The 13,803-nt window shown below is 36.3% G+C and overlaps 1 protein-coding gene across 5 annotated transcripts in view; it reads left to right on the top strand.

Moving 5' to 3' along the window:
* The window catches only part of Vinc (vinculin), a 336,038-nt gene that overhangs the window by 121,610 nt on the left and 200,625 nt on the right, over positions 1–13,803 (top strand). For all 5 annotated transcript variants that reach the window (XM_090383807.1, XM_090383806.1, XM_090383804.1 and 2 more), the window contains exon 9: positions 3,812–3,957. In XM_090383807.1, the coding sequence (XP_090239933.1) occupies positions 3,812–3,957 (146 nt within the window). The remainder of the gene's footprint in view (positions 1–3,811; positions 3,958–13,803) is intronic.

The following is a 13,803-nucleotide window of genomic DNA, read 5'->3' as shown; positions in this document are numbered from 1 at the left end:
GACATGGTGCTTAATGGCAGTAATCAGGGTTTGTTACTGCAGCAAGTTCTAGAAAAATTAGGCAGATGGGCAGAAGTAGCAATTGAAGTTTGACATCGACAAATGCAAGGTACTGCACGTCTAGTAATCTCAGAATAACATAACCAACTGTTCAACCGTATGATACCATATTCAAGAAAGTGGAGAACAAAAATGATCTGTGGTAATTGTGCAGCCAGACAAGAAGTTCTCTGAGCAGTGCAGAAAGGCTGCTAAGATAGCTCATGGGTTTTTGTCAGTAATATGTACAGGAATTTTGTCAGCATACGTCTTGAAGCCTCATTTTAGGAAGAATATAGATATGTTTGAATGGGTACAGAGATGAGCAACAAGATTAATGAGTGGAACAAAAGAGTGCTCTTACCAGAAGAGGCTTCAGTTCTGCAAATTGCACCATCTAGAGACTAGGCACCTAGTCTCCAGATTTAGGCGTTTAAGGCTTTGAATGAATTGAGTATGCCCAAATGTTGATGGCATCCTTATCGTTACTTTTTGCACCCAGCTCACTACATCTTGTTTCTAAAGGTGAAATTGAAGCTCAGTGGATAGAGGATTAACAATATCTTGGAGATTCAGCAAAAATCTGGTGAGATACTTTACAACATTATGAAAAAAAAGAATCTGCACGCTTCCAAGGATAGCAGAATAGTTGGGCTTAGTATATTAAGTTCCAAAGAAACATGATGTAGCCTTAGGTAAGTTAAACAAATCTTTATTTTTAAATACATTCCCATAACTAGCTGCACCATGTATATCAAGTAAATCTGCAAATATATTTGTTGATTAGATCTGTCAAGCAAATTAGTTAAATTACACAGTGCTTTTGATATATCAATCCATATAGTTTGTGATAATATTAGACAAGATTAAGCTGCATTTTAAAGAACTTTTATTATTCCTGTGACCACAAGAATATTACTACCAGTTATCAACAACCAAAATTTGCATAGCATATTGCTGACAGCTACTTGGCCATAGTGCACCACAAGCATCTTCTACTAATAACCTCACTGATTCTTACAAGCTTATGGGATGAATGACATTAGAGATAGAGTTTATAGAATACCTAAGCTGAGTTGCAGTTTAAATTTCCTTTTCCTTGTTGTAAGCTGGTACTGTTTGCTGCTTGGATCAGAGGATTGAAAAAATTCCCTGTATTGTGTAAATTTAACAAGTACATGTACTCCCTGACTTACATATTTTGCATCTGTAAGAATAAATGGAGGTATTGTGAAAATATCGTAATGTGAACCCAATAGCACATTGTGTTTTTTTTTTTTTTTTTTTTTTTTGGTAATTCGTTCCAAGACCTTGGAAGTTGAAATTTTCACTATATAACTAAGCTATTTATCTCTCTAAAAGTCATTTTTATAATGGAAATTGCACTACCCTTTCATATTTGAACACCTTTGTGATATTTTTCTAAAGCACATTTCTGGAGGTCAAGACCATAAAACAATAAAAACAATTTGCACATTCCGGTTTATTGGGCTTTTCTGTTAGTGCAATCTATTATAAACTGGTAGTAAACTCAATCTTACTGCATTTGTAATAATCTCAATAACTGGAATTGTGTGGGTTTTTACATTATTATGGTGAAATGTGTTTCCCCTTCACTGAAATCTCTAATCATATAAAAAACATAAATATTCAGAATCTTCTCTTCATTCCTATTTACTTATTACAATGATGAATGGAAAGCGACCAATGCAAAGTGCAAGTGGTAGCAGTGAAGATGAAAATAATTAAGAAGTAAGAAGCAGGACAAAGTTTGTCATCTATTGCACGGGAATTGGGTCTTTAATAGTGAATGCTAATTTAAAGGACAGTGATCACAAAACAGCATTCAGGTGCTATATCGAAGATGGAAAAGCTATTAATAATATGGATGAAAAATCAGATTCAGAAGCAAGTGCCCTTGAATCTAATGGCCATTCAAGCAAAAGCAAGAAGTATTTATGAAGATGTTAATGATAAGTATGGCGAACCCAGAGTCATGTTCGTGGCAAGTAACGGGTGGTTTTATAGGTTTGAGCATCGCGCTGGTTTCCACAATGTTAAAGTATGCAGTGAAGTTGCCAGTGACAATTCTGCTGCTGCAGAGAAATTTTGTGATGTTTTGGAAAAAAACCCTTCTAAATCTCCACAGCCCTCAACTTCCACAGCAGCGTACTTATCAGCTGGAGAGCTATTCTAGCAACGATGCTCGAAATGTAAAACTTGTGATGTTATGTCTGTCTGTCTCTCTCTTTTTGTAATTTTGAAATTTTGTATACTTTTGTGATTTTTCCTGCGCATGAGATAAAAAAAAAATTGAATAAATAATTCTATTTACATGTTCAATCGAACATTTCTTTTTTGCTTCAGTCAAATTCAACCCGCATAGTTGTGAGTGCTGCATAAGCATTTAGAGAAATTCCGACTTACGTAGAGTTCCATGGAATGCAACCCTTACGTAAGTCTGGGAGTGACTGTTTATCATCTAGTTTTAGATTTTTTTTTTTTAATAGGGAACATCAAATTTAGGGGTTTCATGCATTTATGCTTGTTTTATATTTAGCTATATATGGTGTGCATTTATCAAATGCATTATAATTTAAAATTATAAAAGAAGTAATGCCATTTGAACTTTTCGAATGTATGCATGCAAAGTAAAGAATATGTCATCCTCTCTCTCTCCTGTTTTTTCATTCAACTTTGTTTAAATTCTTTTCTAAATGCAATGGTCTTAATGCTCACAGTCTTAGTATTACACTGGTATTGGTATTACTTGATATTACACTATTTTCAGACAGCGAATCATTATGAGGTTAGTCTGGCATTTGAAAGATTTGATACTGTGATAACAGCTTGTTTCACGACTTTATGGTTACTTATCAGGTTACAGATGGTCTCTAGTACAGTACTATGGGATTGCAGAGTTCTCCTATAATAAAATGAAATAAAACAAAATTTGTATGTTTTACTGCCTTCGTTTTTTTTTTTTTTTTTAAATCATGGATCATACTACTCCTACTGAAAATCAATGCCAAATATTTGATGCTGAGACTTGGCTTATGTTAGAGTAAGGCTTGGTGTTATGTTCAAATTAGAATTTTATAATTTTAAATAAGGATTGGGCTTATTTTCAAATTAGGGACAAATACCATTATCCATGGTTCTGTCAAAGTAACTAATATCTTTTTAAATTATATTGCCTGAATTGGTGAATCCACTATACATTTAAAAATCTGAGATACTGCCAATTAGATACAATACAAAAGCAATCCTTTTCCATGATAGATAGCGATCTGTGTTTGCATTTTAAATCATCAAAATCCTCTGGGCCAGTCATTTTCTTTTTTGGCAGCTTGGGTAAACACAAATGCATGAAAATTTGCTGTGTTGATCTTGTTTACAAACAGAACAACAATCTAAAAGTTGTTTAGTAAGAGCAAATTATGTTAGCTAATACTTTTTAGTAACCCACTGCTAATCGTTGTTAAGTTGCTAATCTTGTTCACAAATAGCGGCAAACAATTTTTTTCCCTTCTGACAAATTTCCCCATGTTATTGGAACATGTGGTAAAACCTGAGAGCTAAATCTGGTAGTTTGCTGGATTCTCTTATTTTTCTAAAAATGGCTAGTAGTGGTGTTGTTGTCAGATATATGGATTACTGAATTTGGGAGGATTGCTGGTATATAGAATTGTTTTCCTTTTTTATTTTTGCCGAAATCTGTAGTTGGAAGAAATTATTTCTTTATTTTTAGATTGATTTGTTTTATGTGTAGGTCAGCATGCAATTCAGTTGATTCTTGAAGAAGCAAGAAAAATATCTGAAGGCTGCCCAGTTCATTATCGTGCAGAAATTCAGCAAATTTGTAGTGAAGTAGATAGTCTCACTAGACAGTTAACAGACATGTGTCATCAAGGTCAAGTAAGTACTTTGTTTTTGAAGAATTCTGTAACTGCAATCAATGTGCTAATTACATGTTAGTGCATAAACTTGCATGATTGCCGTGTATTAAGTTCAGTTGTAAAACAAGTTCTGTGATGAGAAAGCATACAGATCACAGAAGATACAGGACATGTATTTACCACCACATACAACTGTAGAAGTTTCCTGATTATCTCCTTCAGAATGGAATCTCCGTTGAATCCTAATTTGCTCCTCTACAGAGAAGAATTAATTTGTTTTAAATTATTATTTGTTTGTATGTATACAGTATGTGTTAGTTGTATATATTATGATACGTATGTATTTATATGTCTCTACCTTTTGCTTGTCATTGTATATATGTGTATGTGCTCTATTTGCTCGCATTAGATGTTATTCGTTGTATTATTTTATAGAAACTAATGTTTATGTATGTATGACTTCTATGTTTGCTGTCTAAGTTATAATGTACAAATGTATATAGGCACCCTCCTAGCCGAAGGCTGTTCAGGGGTGAAGCATATGCAATGAATTGAATAATAATAATAATAATAATAATTGCACTATGTGAGATGAAGATATTGTGTACCCAGAAAAAAAAATGTCATAGAAGGTAGTTATTTTTTTAGTGATAATCATTTGATAATTTGAACTTAAACAGTATAGTAAAATTTATGAATTGAATAGGTCATTGAAATTTGAATTGAAATTGATGTGTTAAGTATATTCTCTGTTATCATTAAGTTGCAGTGATTTTATTGTATTGATTCAAAGGTTTTATAGTCTATGCTGCATACTTAATTCAAAAATGATATCCATTTTTGCCTTTTGCATAGGACAAATATTCTATAAAAATATCTGTGTAATTTTTACATTTACATACACCAGTTTTAAGTTCTCATACGTAATAAATATGAGAAACTGTATATGTTAATATATATTTTATATATGGTTTTATGCACCTTTTTTTTTTTCCATTTCAGACTTTTGCTAGTAGCATCAAGAGGATGCATGAATAATCTTGGCATATTTTATTATTTATTATTTATTTTCTTTATATATTAGTTATTTTCTAAAGAAACAGCATTAGAACATGGTTTTTGAATTAAACTTTTGCCAAAAAACCTATTTTGGAATGAAATTTGTAAATCAAGACAAATTGTGATATTTGTTGTTCTTGTGCTGAATTGTTGAGATAGTCGAGTCAAGGAAAGAAAAAGACATGCATTTAGGAATTCCTGTTTTCAGAACCATGGAGATAATCACTATTTCTGTTAGTGCAGTGTGCAAAGTTAAAACAGTCTCACTAAAGATGGAACATCTGATTCTTGTCTGGATCTTCCGTCTTCAGTGACACTTATTGCAAGTGGACCCACTATACCTATATTCCTTTCCAATCAGAAAATTTGATAGAGTTATATTAAAATGAATCTGTTGATGTTACTGCAGAAGGTGATACTTGCTGTTACCAGCCAGAAAACAGTCATTCAGCACAGATTTTCTCACAAAGTAAAATTTTTTTACGGCATATTCTCAGCTCTTGCCTGTAATTAAAATCTCCTTGTGGGAGTCAAAATTAGTCTGAATATACATTATTCATTTTTTCTCAAAATGGTAAGTTTACATTAAATGAAAAGTTGGGAGGAACAATGAGCCAGCCTGAAAGAGAAGCATGGATTGGCTTCAGAATTGTTATTTAGAACTCCTTATGGAACAAAAATGGTCCAACTTTTAAAATATATATGATATTTTAAAAGTTGGACCATTGATAAAACCATTTTGACTCAATTTCAAAAGTTGGGTTGAAGTATGAACTTAACAATTCCCTTCTCACATTGCCATTTGGGCTGCTTTCTTGAAAATCTGTATTTACTGTGAAGAAGAAAGATTTTCATCAAGGCAATGGGGAAGAATATTACAGAAGGTGAAATGTTAACTTGATAAGTGATTACTATTGGTCACTGAAAAAAAAAAAGAGAGACCTCTGGTGTAATACATTTTCTTCTATAATGCCCAAAGTTAAGAAAAATGTCCAGCAAAATTCCTTTATTTGACAATTTAACCCTGAATCATTGTTGTTGTTTGTTATTTGGTTTTTAGAAGCATTAGCAACTAAGGCCATATTGCTCCGGGATATGCTTTGGTTTTTTTTTTTTTTTTTTTTAGGAGCATTAGCAACTAAGGCCATATTGCTCCGGAAATATGCGGTGGTCATTCCCTGACCTTTCCGCATTCTCCGTATTTGGTGGTGACGGGCTCGAACCCCGGTCTAATCAAGAAGTGTGACTGAGGTTGAGGGTTTCAGGTAGAGGTAAAATTCAGTTCAAGGTAGAATTAGATGGTTGCTTCTTGGCAGTGGGCAAATATAACTAATCGGACTCTTTTAATCATTTTGGCATACAGCAAAAGTCTGATTTCTTGGATTATTTGGCCATACAAATGCTAACATTTCAGACCAGAACCCAAAACCATAATAAATAGAATGAAACAGGAAAATGCATTTCCAATTTTTTGTTTAGAGAAAACCTGTGTTAAGTTGAACAAAATTCATATTATTTATGAAACCAGTTTGAAGAATTTTTTAAGGTAACATAAAAAAACAAAACAAAAAAAAAATAAATAAACTAACAACAATACTTCCCATTTCACCTATTCATTCCCTCCAATAGGTTGTTTAGTTCTTCCTTGAATTTATTTAAGCTTGCAACTTCCACAATGACAGATGGAAGTTTGTTCCAGCAACCCGCTGGCTAAAGACAAACTTCCACACATCTATTTTGCAACCATCCTTCCTTAATTAATTGGAATTTGTGCTTCCGCCATGTTTATAGTCTGAGCAAGAGGAAGAATTCCATTAGCATTGAGCTTACTCAATCCATTCAAAGCCTTAAACACCTCAGTCAGATTATGTCGCAGATGCCTAGTCTCCAGGTGTTGCAGTTTGCAGAACTGAAGCCTTTTTTGGTAAGAGCACTCCTTTGTTTCCCTCACCAATCTGATTGCCTTTCTCTGTGCTCATTCCAGCAGTTTCTTCCTAAAATCTTTCTTAAAATGAGGCCTTCAGACCTGTTGCAGTATTCAAGATGTGGACTGACAATTACCTTATACAATGGGATAATCATCTCCTTATTCCTGCTAGAAAAATTCCTGTATATCATTGACAAAACCCATGAGCTGTCCTGGTAGCCTGTGTGCACTGCTCAAAGAACTTCATATCAGACTGCACAATTATCCCTAGGTTTTTTATTTTTCACTACCCTGAGTGTAGTACCATACAGTTGTACGTTACTCCAGGGGTAATTGTACCATATGCAGTACTTTACATTTTTCAAACTTCAATTGCCATTTCTTTGCCCATCTGCCCTACATTGCTAGATATATCACACTTTGTATCTGCAAACTTGGACATTAAATGTGATACGCCTTCATCAATATCATTAATGTATATAGAAAACAACAACAAACCCTGGGGGACTCCACTAATAACATGAAAAGCGGTGTGCATTGATTACCACTCTCGGTCTTCTCCCACTTAACCATCCCTTTATCCATAGCAGCAACTTGTCTTTAATGCCACACTGCTCCAATTTGTACAGCAGTCTCCCATGTGCCACAGTATCAAAATCTTTCCAATTACAGTGGATCTCCGCTTTATGATATTAATCCATTCCAGAGACACCATCGTATCATGAAAATTAAGGTGGGAAGAGATACTGTCAACTGTAGTGATGATCCAATACTTCGCCAGGATATGCCTACAGCACTTCAAAGAGTTGAAAAGGCATCCAAGTTACTGGAAGAGGCATCTTCTTTATTAAAAACAGATGCATTTTCTCAACCTGCTTGCAAAAAACTAATAGAAGGAGCCAGAGGTAGGGATGTGGGTGCGCACGTGCATGCAGTATGTTTATTTTAAAATAAAAGTAGAATTTAAAAACACCCTATATATATATATATATATATATATATAATTACTATAGTAGATTTGAGACAGCAGTAGGATTACTGCTGTCTCAAATCTAAGTTTAAATATTTAAGAAAAACAACGGTAATCTTCAGAAAAGCTTTCATTCCATTTATCTATGAATGCTTCAGAAGCTTTCATCCAATTTACCTCAAGAAAATAACACACAGTTTATATCTTTTCATTTAACTTTAGTTGCACTTGTATAAATAACTTTTATCCAATAATTTCTCTTTTTTTTTATTTTAAAGAGACAAAGAAGATTAACATTCAGACAGGAATGCAGTATAATTGTATTCCTGTCTGAACAAGTTGAGTGGATACTATCACACAGTAACAAAGGAACTGGATGCAAAAAATAATTTTGACATCATATACTTACATTTCACAAAAGATTTTGATACTATTGTACCTAAACAACTGCTGTATAAATTGGAGCAGCATGACATCACGGTCAAGTTGCTGCTGTGGATAAAGGGATGGTTGAGTGGGAGAAAACAGAGAGTAGTTATCGGTGGGCACTGCTCTTCTTGGACTAATATTATTAGCAGAGTCCCCAAGGGTTCAGTGCTGGGTCTACTGTTGTTATATATATTTATTAATAGTATTGATGAAGACATATCAGTCTTAATTTCTGACTTTTTAGATTATCAGAGGAGAGAAGATTGGCAACATAGTTAATCAGTAATCAGGGTGCAACAAGATCTAGACAAATTAGGAAGATGGGTTGAAAAATAGCAATTGAAGTTTAACATTGACAAATGCAGGGTATTTCATATTGGGGGGGGGGGGGTGTTGCAATAATCTCAGATTAACGTACCAACTGTGTGGTACCCACACACCTTCATGCATTCAATTGTGCTGTCAGATATGAAGTTCTCTGAACAGTGTGGATGTGCTGCCAAGAGAGCTCAGGGTTTTGTCAATGATATACAGGAATGTTTCCAGAAGGGATAAGATGGTGATTATCCCACTCTATAAGGGAATGGTTAGGCCACATTTTGAATACTGCATACAGATCTGGAAGCCTCATTTTAGGATGGATACATATCTGTTGGAATGGGTGCAGAGAAGAGCAGTAAGGTTGGTGAGGGGAGCAAAAAGGTGCAGAATCTTGAAAGAATCGTAAGCTACAGAATCTTGAAATAACTGGGAGTAAAGTGGAGGAGAAACTGTTGAAGATAAACACAAGAAAGGCACCCGGGGTGGATGGGATCTATCCAGTTATATTAAAGGAGGCAGCAAAGGAAGTAAGCAAACCCTTAGCCATAATTATGAGAGCTTCCTTGGACTCAGGGGAGGTACCCATAGACTGGAAATGTGCAAATGTGACCCCAATTCACAAAGGAGGACCAAAGGCTGACACAAGTAATTATAGACCTGTGAGCTTAACTTCTGTTCCAGGAAAATTAATGGAGGCACTGGTTAAAGAAGCACTGCAGGATCATTTAGACAAGACTTCAGTTATAGCTCAGACAGCATGGTTTTGTTAAGGGGAAGTCTTGCCTGACCAACTTGATTGGATACTATGATGCAGTCACAAAAGAACTGGATGCAGGGAATAACTTTGATATTATATACTTGGATCTTAGAAAGGCTTTTGATACTGTTGCACATGGAAGACTGCTACACAAATTGGAGCAGTGTGACATTGGAGGCAAATTGCTGCTATGGATAAAGGGGTGGTTGAGGGGGAGAAGACAGAGAGTGGTAATCAATGGACACTGCTCATCGTGGACTAATGTTATTAGTGGAGTCCTTCAGGGTTCAGTGTTGGGTCCATTATTGTTTTCTGTATTTATAAATAATATTGATGATGGTATATCAAGCTTAAGGTCCAAGTTTGCAGACGATACAAATGTTGGCAGGGTTGTTAAGAACACTACTGACTCTATGCTGCTGCAACAGGATCTGGAAAGGTTGAGCAGATGGGCTGAGAGGTGGCAAATGAAGTTTAACATTGACAAATGTAAAGTACTACACATGGGAAACAGCAACCCCAGAGCAACGTATCAACTCTGTGGTACTACACTGACAGTGGTAGAGAATGAAAGGAACTTGGGGGTGGTTGTGCAGGCAGATATGAAGTTCTCTGAGCAGTGCAGACGGGCTGCAAGAGTAGCTCATGGAGTATTGTCAATCATATACAGGAATTTTTCCAGCAGGGATAAGGAGGTGATTATTCCATTGTATAAGGCAATGGTCAGGCCACACCTAGAGTACTGTATACAGGTCTGGAGGCCTCATTTCAAGAAGGATGTAGAGCTGCTGGAACGAGTACAGAGAAGGGCAACACGATTAGTGAATGGAACAAAGGGGTGCTCTTACGAAGAAAGGCTTAAGTTTTGCAAATTACAGTGTCTGGAGACTAGGCACCAGCGAGGTGATCTGATAGAGGTGTATAAAGCCTTGAATGGTTTAAGCATGCTCAATGCTGATGGGATTCTTCCTCTATCTCAGAAAAATCACCTGAGAGGGCATAAATTCAAATTGAGGAAAGACAGATGTAGGATAGACATGCGGAAATTTGCCTTTAGCCAGCAGGTGGTTGGTTGGTGAAACAGACTTCCATCCCTTGTGGTGGAGGTTGATAGCCTAAATAAGTTTAAGGCTCAGCTGGACAGGTATTCTGAACGAACAGAGGGGTGAAGTGGAAGTGGTTTTTTTTTTTTTTTTTTTTTTTGGCTGATGCTGCATAAGCTTGTTTTCTTGCATCAAATGCCTCTACTAATGCTAATGCTAATATCATAATGTGAACCCAATAACACGTTTTTTGGTAATTCGTTCCAAGACCTTGGAAGTTGAATTTTTTGCTATATAGCTAAGCTATTTATCTCTCTAAAAGGCAATTTTTATAATGGATATTGTACATATTGATTAAAAAAAAATTATTAAAACTTATATATTAATTAAATCACTTTAACTGAAGGATGCAAAAACATGCAGCCAATACGTTTACAAAGGCTGCTGTTGGCTGAGAGGAAGGACCACGCGCTCCAGTCGGAGACAATCATAAGCCAAGCCCATTGTAACTTGAAATAAGTAGGCTCCTCTTAACATGGTCACTGGTTAGTAGAATCAGCTGCTTTATAGAATAAAATTTCAGAAAACCAATTCAAATCATTAAAATGCACTACACTTTCATCGTTATCATATGTTTGGTTATAAGAATCAATTTTGAACGCCTTTGTGACATTTCTGGAGGTTATTACCATAAAACAATAAAAACAATTTGCAGTTCCCAGTTTATTGGACTTTTCTGTTAGTGCAATCTAATTATAAATTAGATTTTTTAATTAGAAATTATTATAAGAGTAGGAGACCGGCGAAATTACTTAACACGTACAGGTCACTGTTGAAAAAAAGCAATGAATTAAGGTTGAATTTGAAAGTGTCTGCAATTCTGCATAGACGTGATAGGAGGGAGTATATGATGAGAGCCTTGTCAATCAATTCGGCCCTGGAAAGATTGTGCAAGGCTCAGCGGGTAGAATTTTTTTTTCAGCCTGGTCTGTGCTTGTTAACAGGAGAGACTGCTTCTACAGGGATGGAATACACTTAAATAGAAAGGGTGCAAGAATATTTGCTGATGCTATCGAGGCAGTGTTAGGTGGGTCGGAAAACTGCTAGCTGGGGGGATACAAGGACTAATAGATTAACAGAAGCCACTGGTAGAGGTGAAAGTGATTCTTGCACTGCTTCTATTGGAATGAGCAGCAGCTTGGAAAACAAGATGCATGGTATTTCAGAGACTGCTGGGAGTCATTGCGGTACAAGTAAACACATGGGTTGTGTTAGGATAGCTAAGAATAGGAACAGGTGCATGTATACTTGCTTGTACACCAGTGCTAGGAGTTTGGTAAATAAATTTGATGAATTTGAGGTATTGCTCAAAACATCAAAGGCAGATATTGTTGGGATATCAGAGACGTGGTGTCACACAGATATAAGGAATGCAGAACTGGAATTTGGGGAGTACAACGTTTACAGAAAGAATAGACAGGATAGGAAGGGAGGAGGGGTTATGCTATTAGTTAAGAAACGCATAAAATCCAAGGAAGTGAAGCCAGTCGACATCGCTGGACAGTGCAGTATCGAGTCAGTTTGGTGTGACATAAGCATTGGGAGATCAAAATTGAGAGTAGGAGTGTGCTATAGGCCTAATGACTCCGATGAGTATAATAAGAAACTGTACAAGGAAATAGAGTGGGCCAGTAAATCAGAGAGTCTTATAATGGGGAATTTTAATTTCCCAGATATTGACTGGAATTTGTGGGTTGGTCACTCACACACTAGCAAGTCTTTTGTGGATTTATTGGATGATTGTTTTCTACATCAGCATGTTCGGGAGGCAACTAGAGAGAGTAATACTCTTGATCTGATTAACAGTAGTGATTCTTCATGCATTAAGAATCTGCAGATTGACACAAGTAATTATAGACCTGTGAGTTTAACTTCTGTTCCAGGAAAATTAATGGAGACACTGGTTAAAGAAGCACTGCAGGATCATCTAGACAAGTCTCCAGTTATAGCTCGGACACACCATGGTTTTGTTAAGGGAAAGTCTTGCCTGACCAATTTGATTGGATACTATGATGCAGTCACAAAAGAACTGGATGCAGGGAATAATTTTGATATTATATACTTGGATCTTAGAAAGGCTTTTGATACTGTTGCACATGGAAGACTGCTGCACAAATTGGAGCAGTGTGGCATTGGAGGCAAATTGCTGCAATGGATAAAGGGGTGGTTGAGGGGGAGAAGACAGAGAGTGGTAATCAATGGACACTGCTCATCGTGGACTAATGTTATTGGTGGAGTCCTTCAGGGTTCAGTGTTGGGTCCATTATTGTTTTCTGTATTTATAAATAATATTGATGATGGTATATCAAGCTTAAGGTCCAAGTTTGCAGATGATACAAATGTTGGCAGGGTTGTTAAGAACACTACTGACTCTATGCTGCTGCAACAGGATCTGGAAAGGTTGAGCAGATGTGCCGAGAGGTGGCAAATGAAGTTTAACATTGACAAATGTAAAGTACTACATATGGGAAACGGTAACCCCGGAGCAACGTATCAACTCTGTGGTACTACACTGACAGTGGTAGAGAATGAAAAAGGACCTGGGGGTAATTGTGCAGGCAGATATGAAGTTCTCTGAGCAGTGCAGACGGGCTGCAAGAGTAGCTCATGGTGTCTTGTCAATGATATACAGGAATTTTTCTAGCAGGGATAAGGAGGTGATTATTCCTTTGTATAAGGCAATGGTCAGGCCACACCTTGAGTACTGTATACAGGTCTGGAGGCCTCATTTCAAGAAGGATGTAGAGCTGCTGGAACGAGTACAGAGAAGGGCAACACGATTAGTGAATGGAACAAAGGGGTGCTCTTACGAAGAAAGGCTTAAGTTTTGCAAAATACAGTGTCTGGAGACTAGGCACCAGCGAGGTGATCTGATAGAGGTGTATAAAGCCTTGAATGGTTTAAGCATGCTCAATGGTGATGGGATTCTTCCTCTTGCTCAGAATAATAACCTGAGAGGGCATAAATTCAAATTGAGGAAAGACAGATGTAGGATAGATGTGCGGAAATTTGCCTTTAGCCAGCATGTGGTTGGTTGGTGGAACAGATTTCCATCCCTTATTGTGGAGGTTGATAGCCTAAATAAATTTAAGGCTCAGCTGGATAGGTATTTCAAACGAACAGAGGGGTGAAGTGGAAGTTTTTTTTTTTTTGGCTGATGCTGCATAAGCTTGCTTTCTTGCATCATATGCCTCTACTAATGCTAATGTAACCTGGTTACAGATCAACTTATATCTATCATAGGCTTCTGTGTCACATTTTAATTTATATGTATCCCATGCATTTTTCTTCTCTGCCAT

This window comes from Mastigoproctus giganteus, chromosome 10 (assembly GCF_048544385.1).
Source record: "Mastigoproctus giganteus isolate SK-2022 chromosome 10, ASM4854438v1, whole genome shotgun sequence".
NCBI classification, from domain to species: Eukaryota; Metazoa; Arthropoda; class Arachnida; order Uropygi; family Thelyphonidae; genus Mastigoproctus; species Mastigoproctus giganteus.
This window is presented reverse-complemented; position numbering and strand designations above follow the sequence as displayed.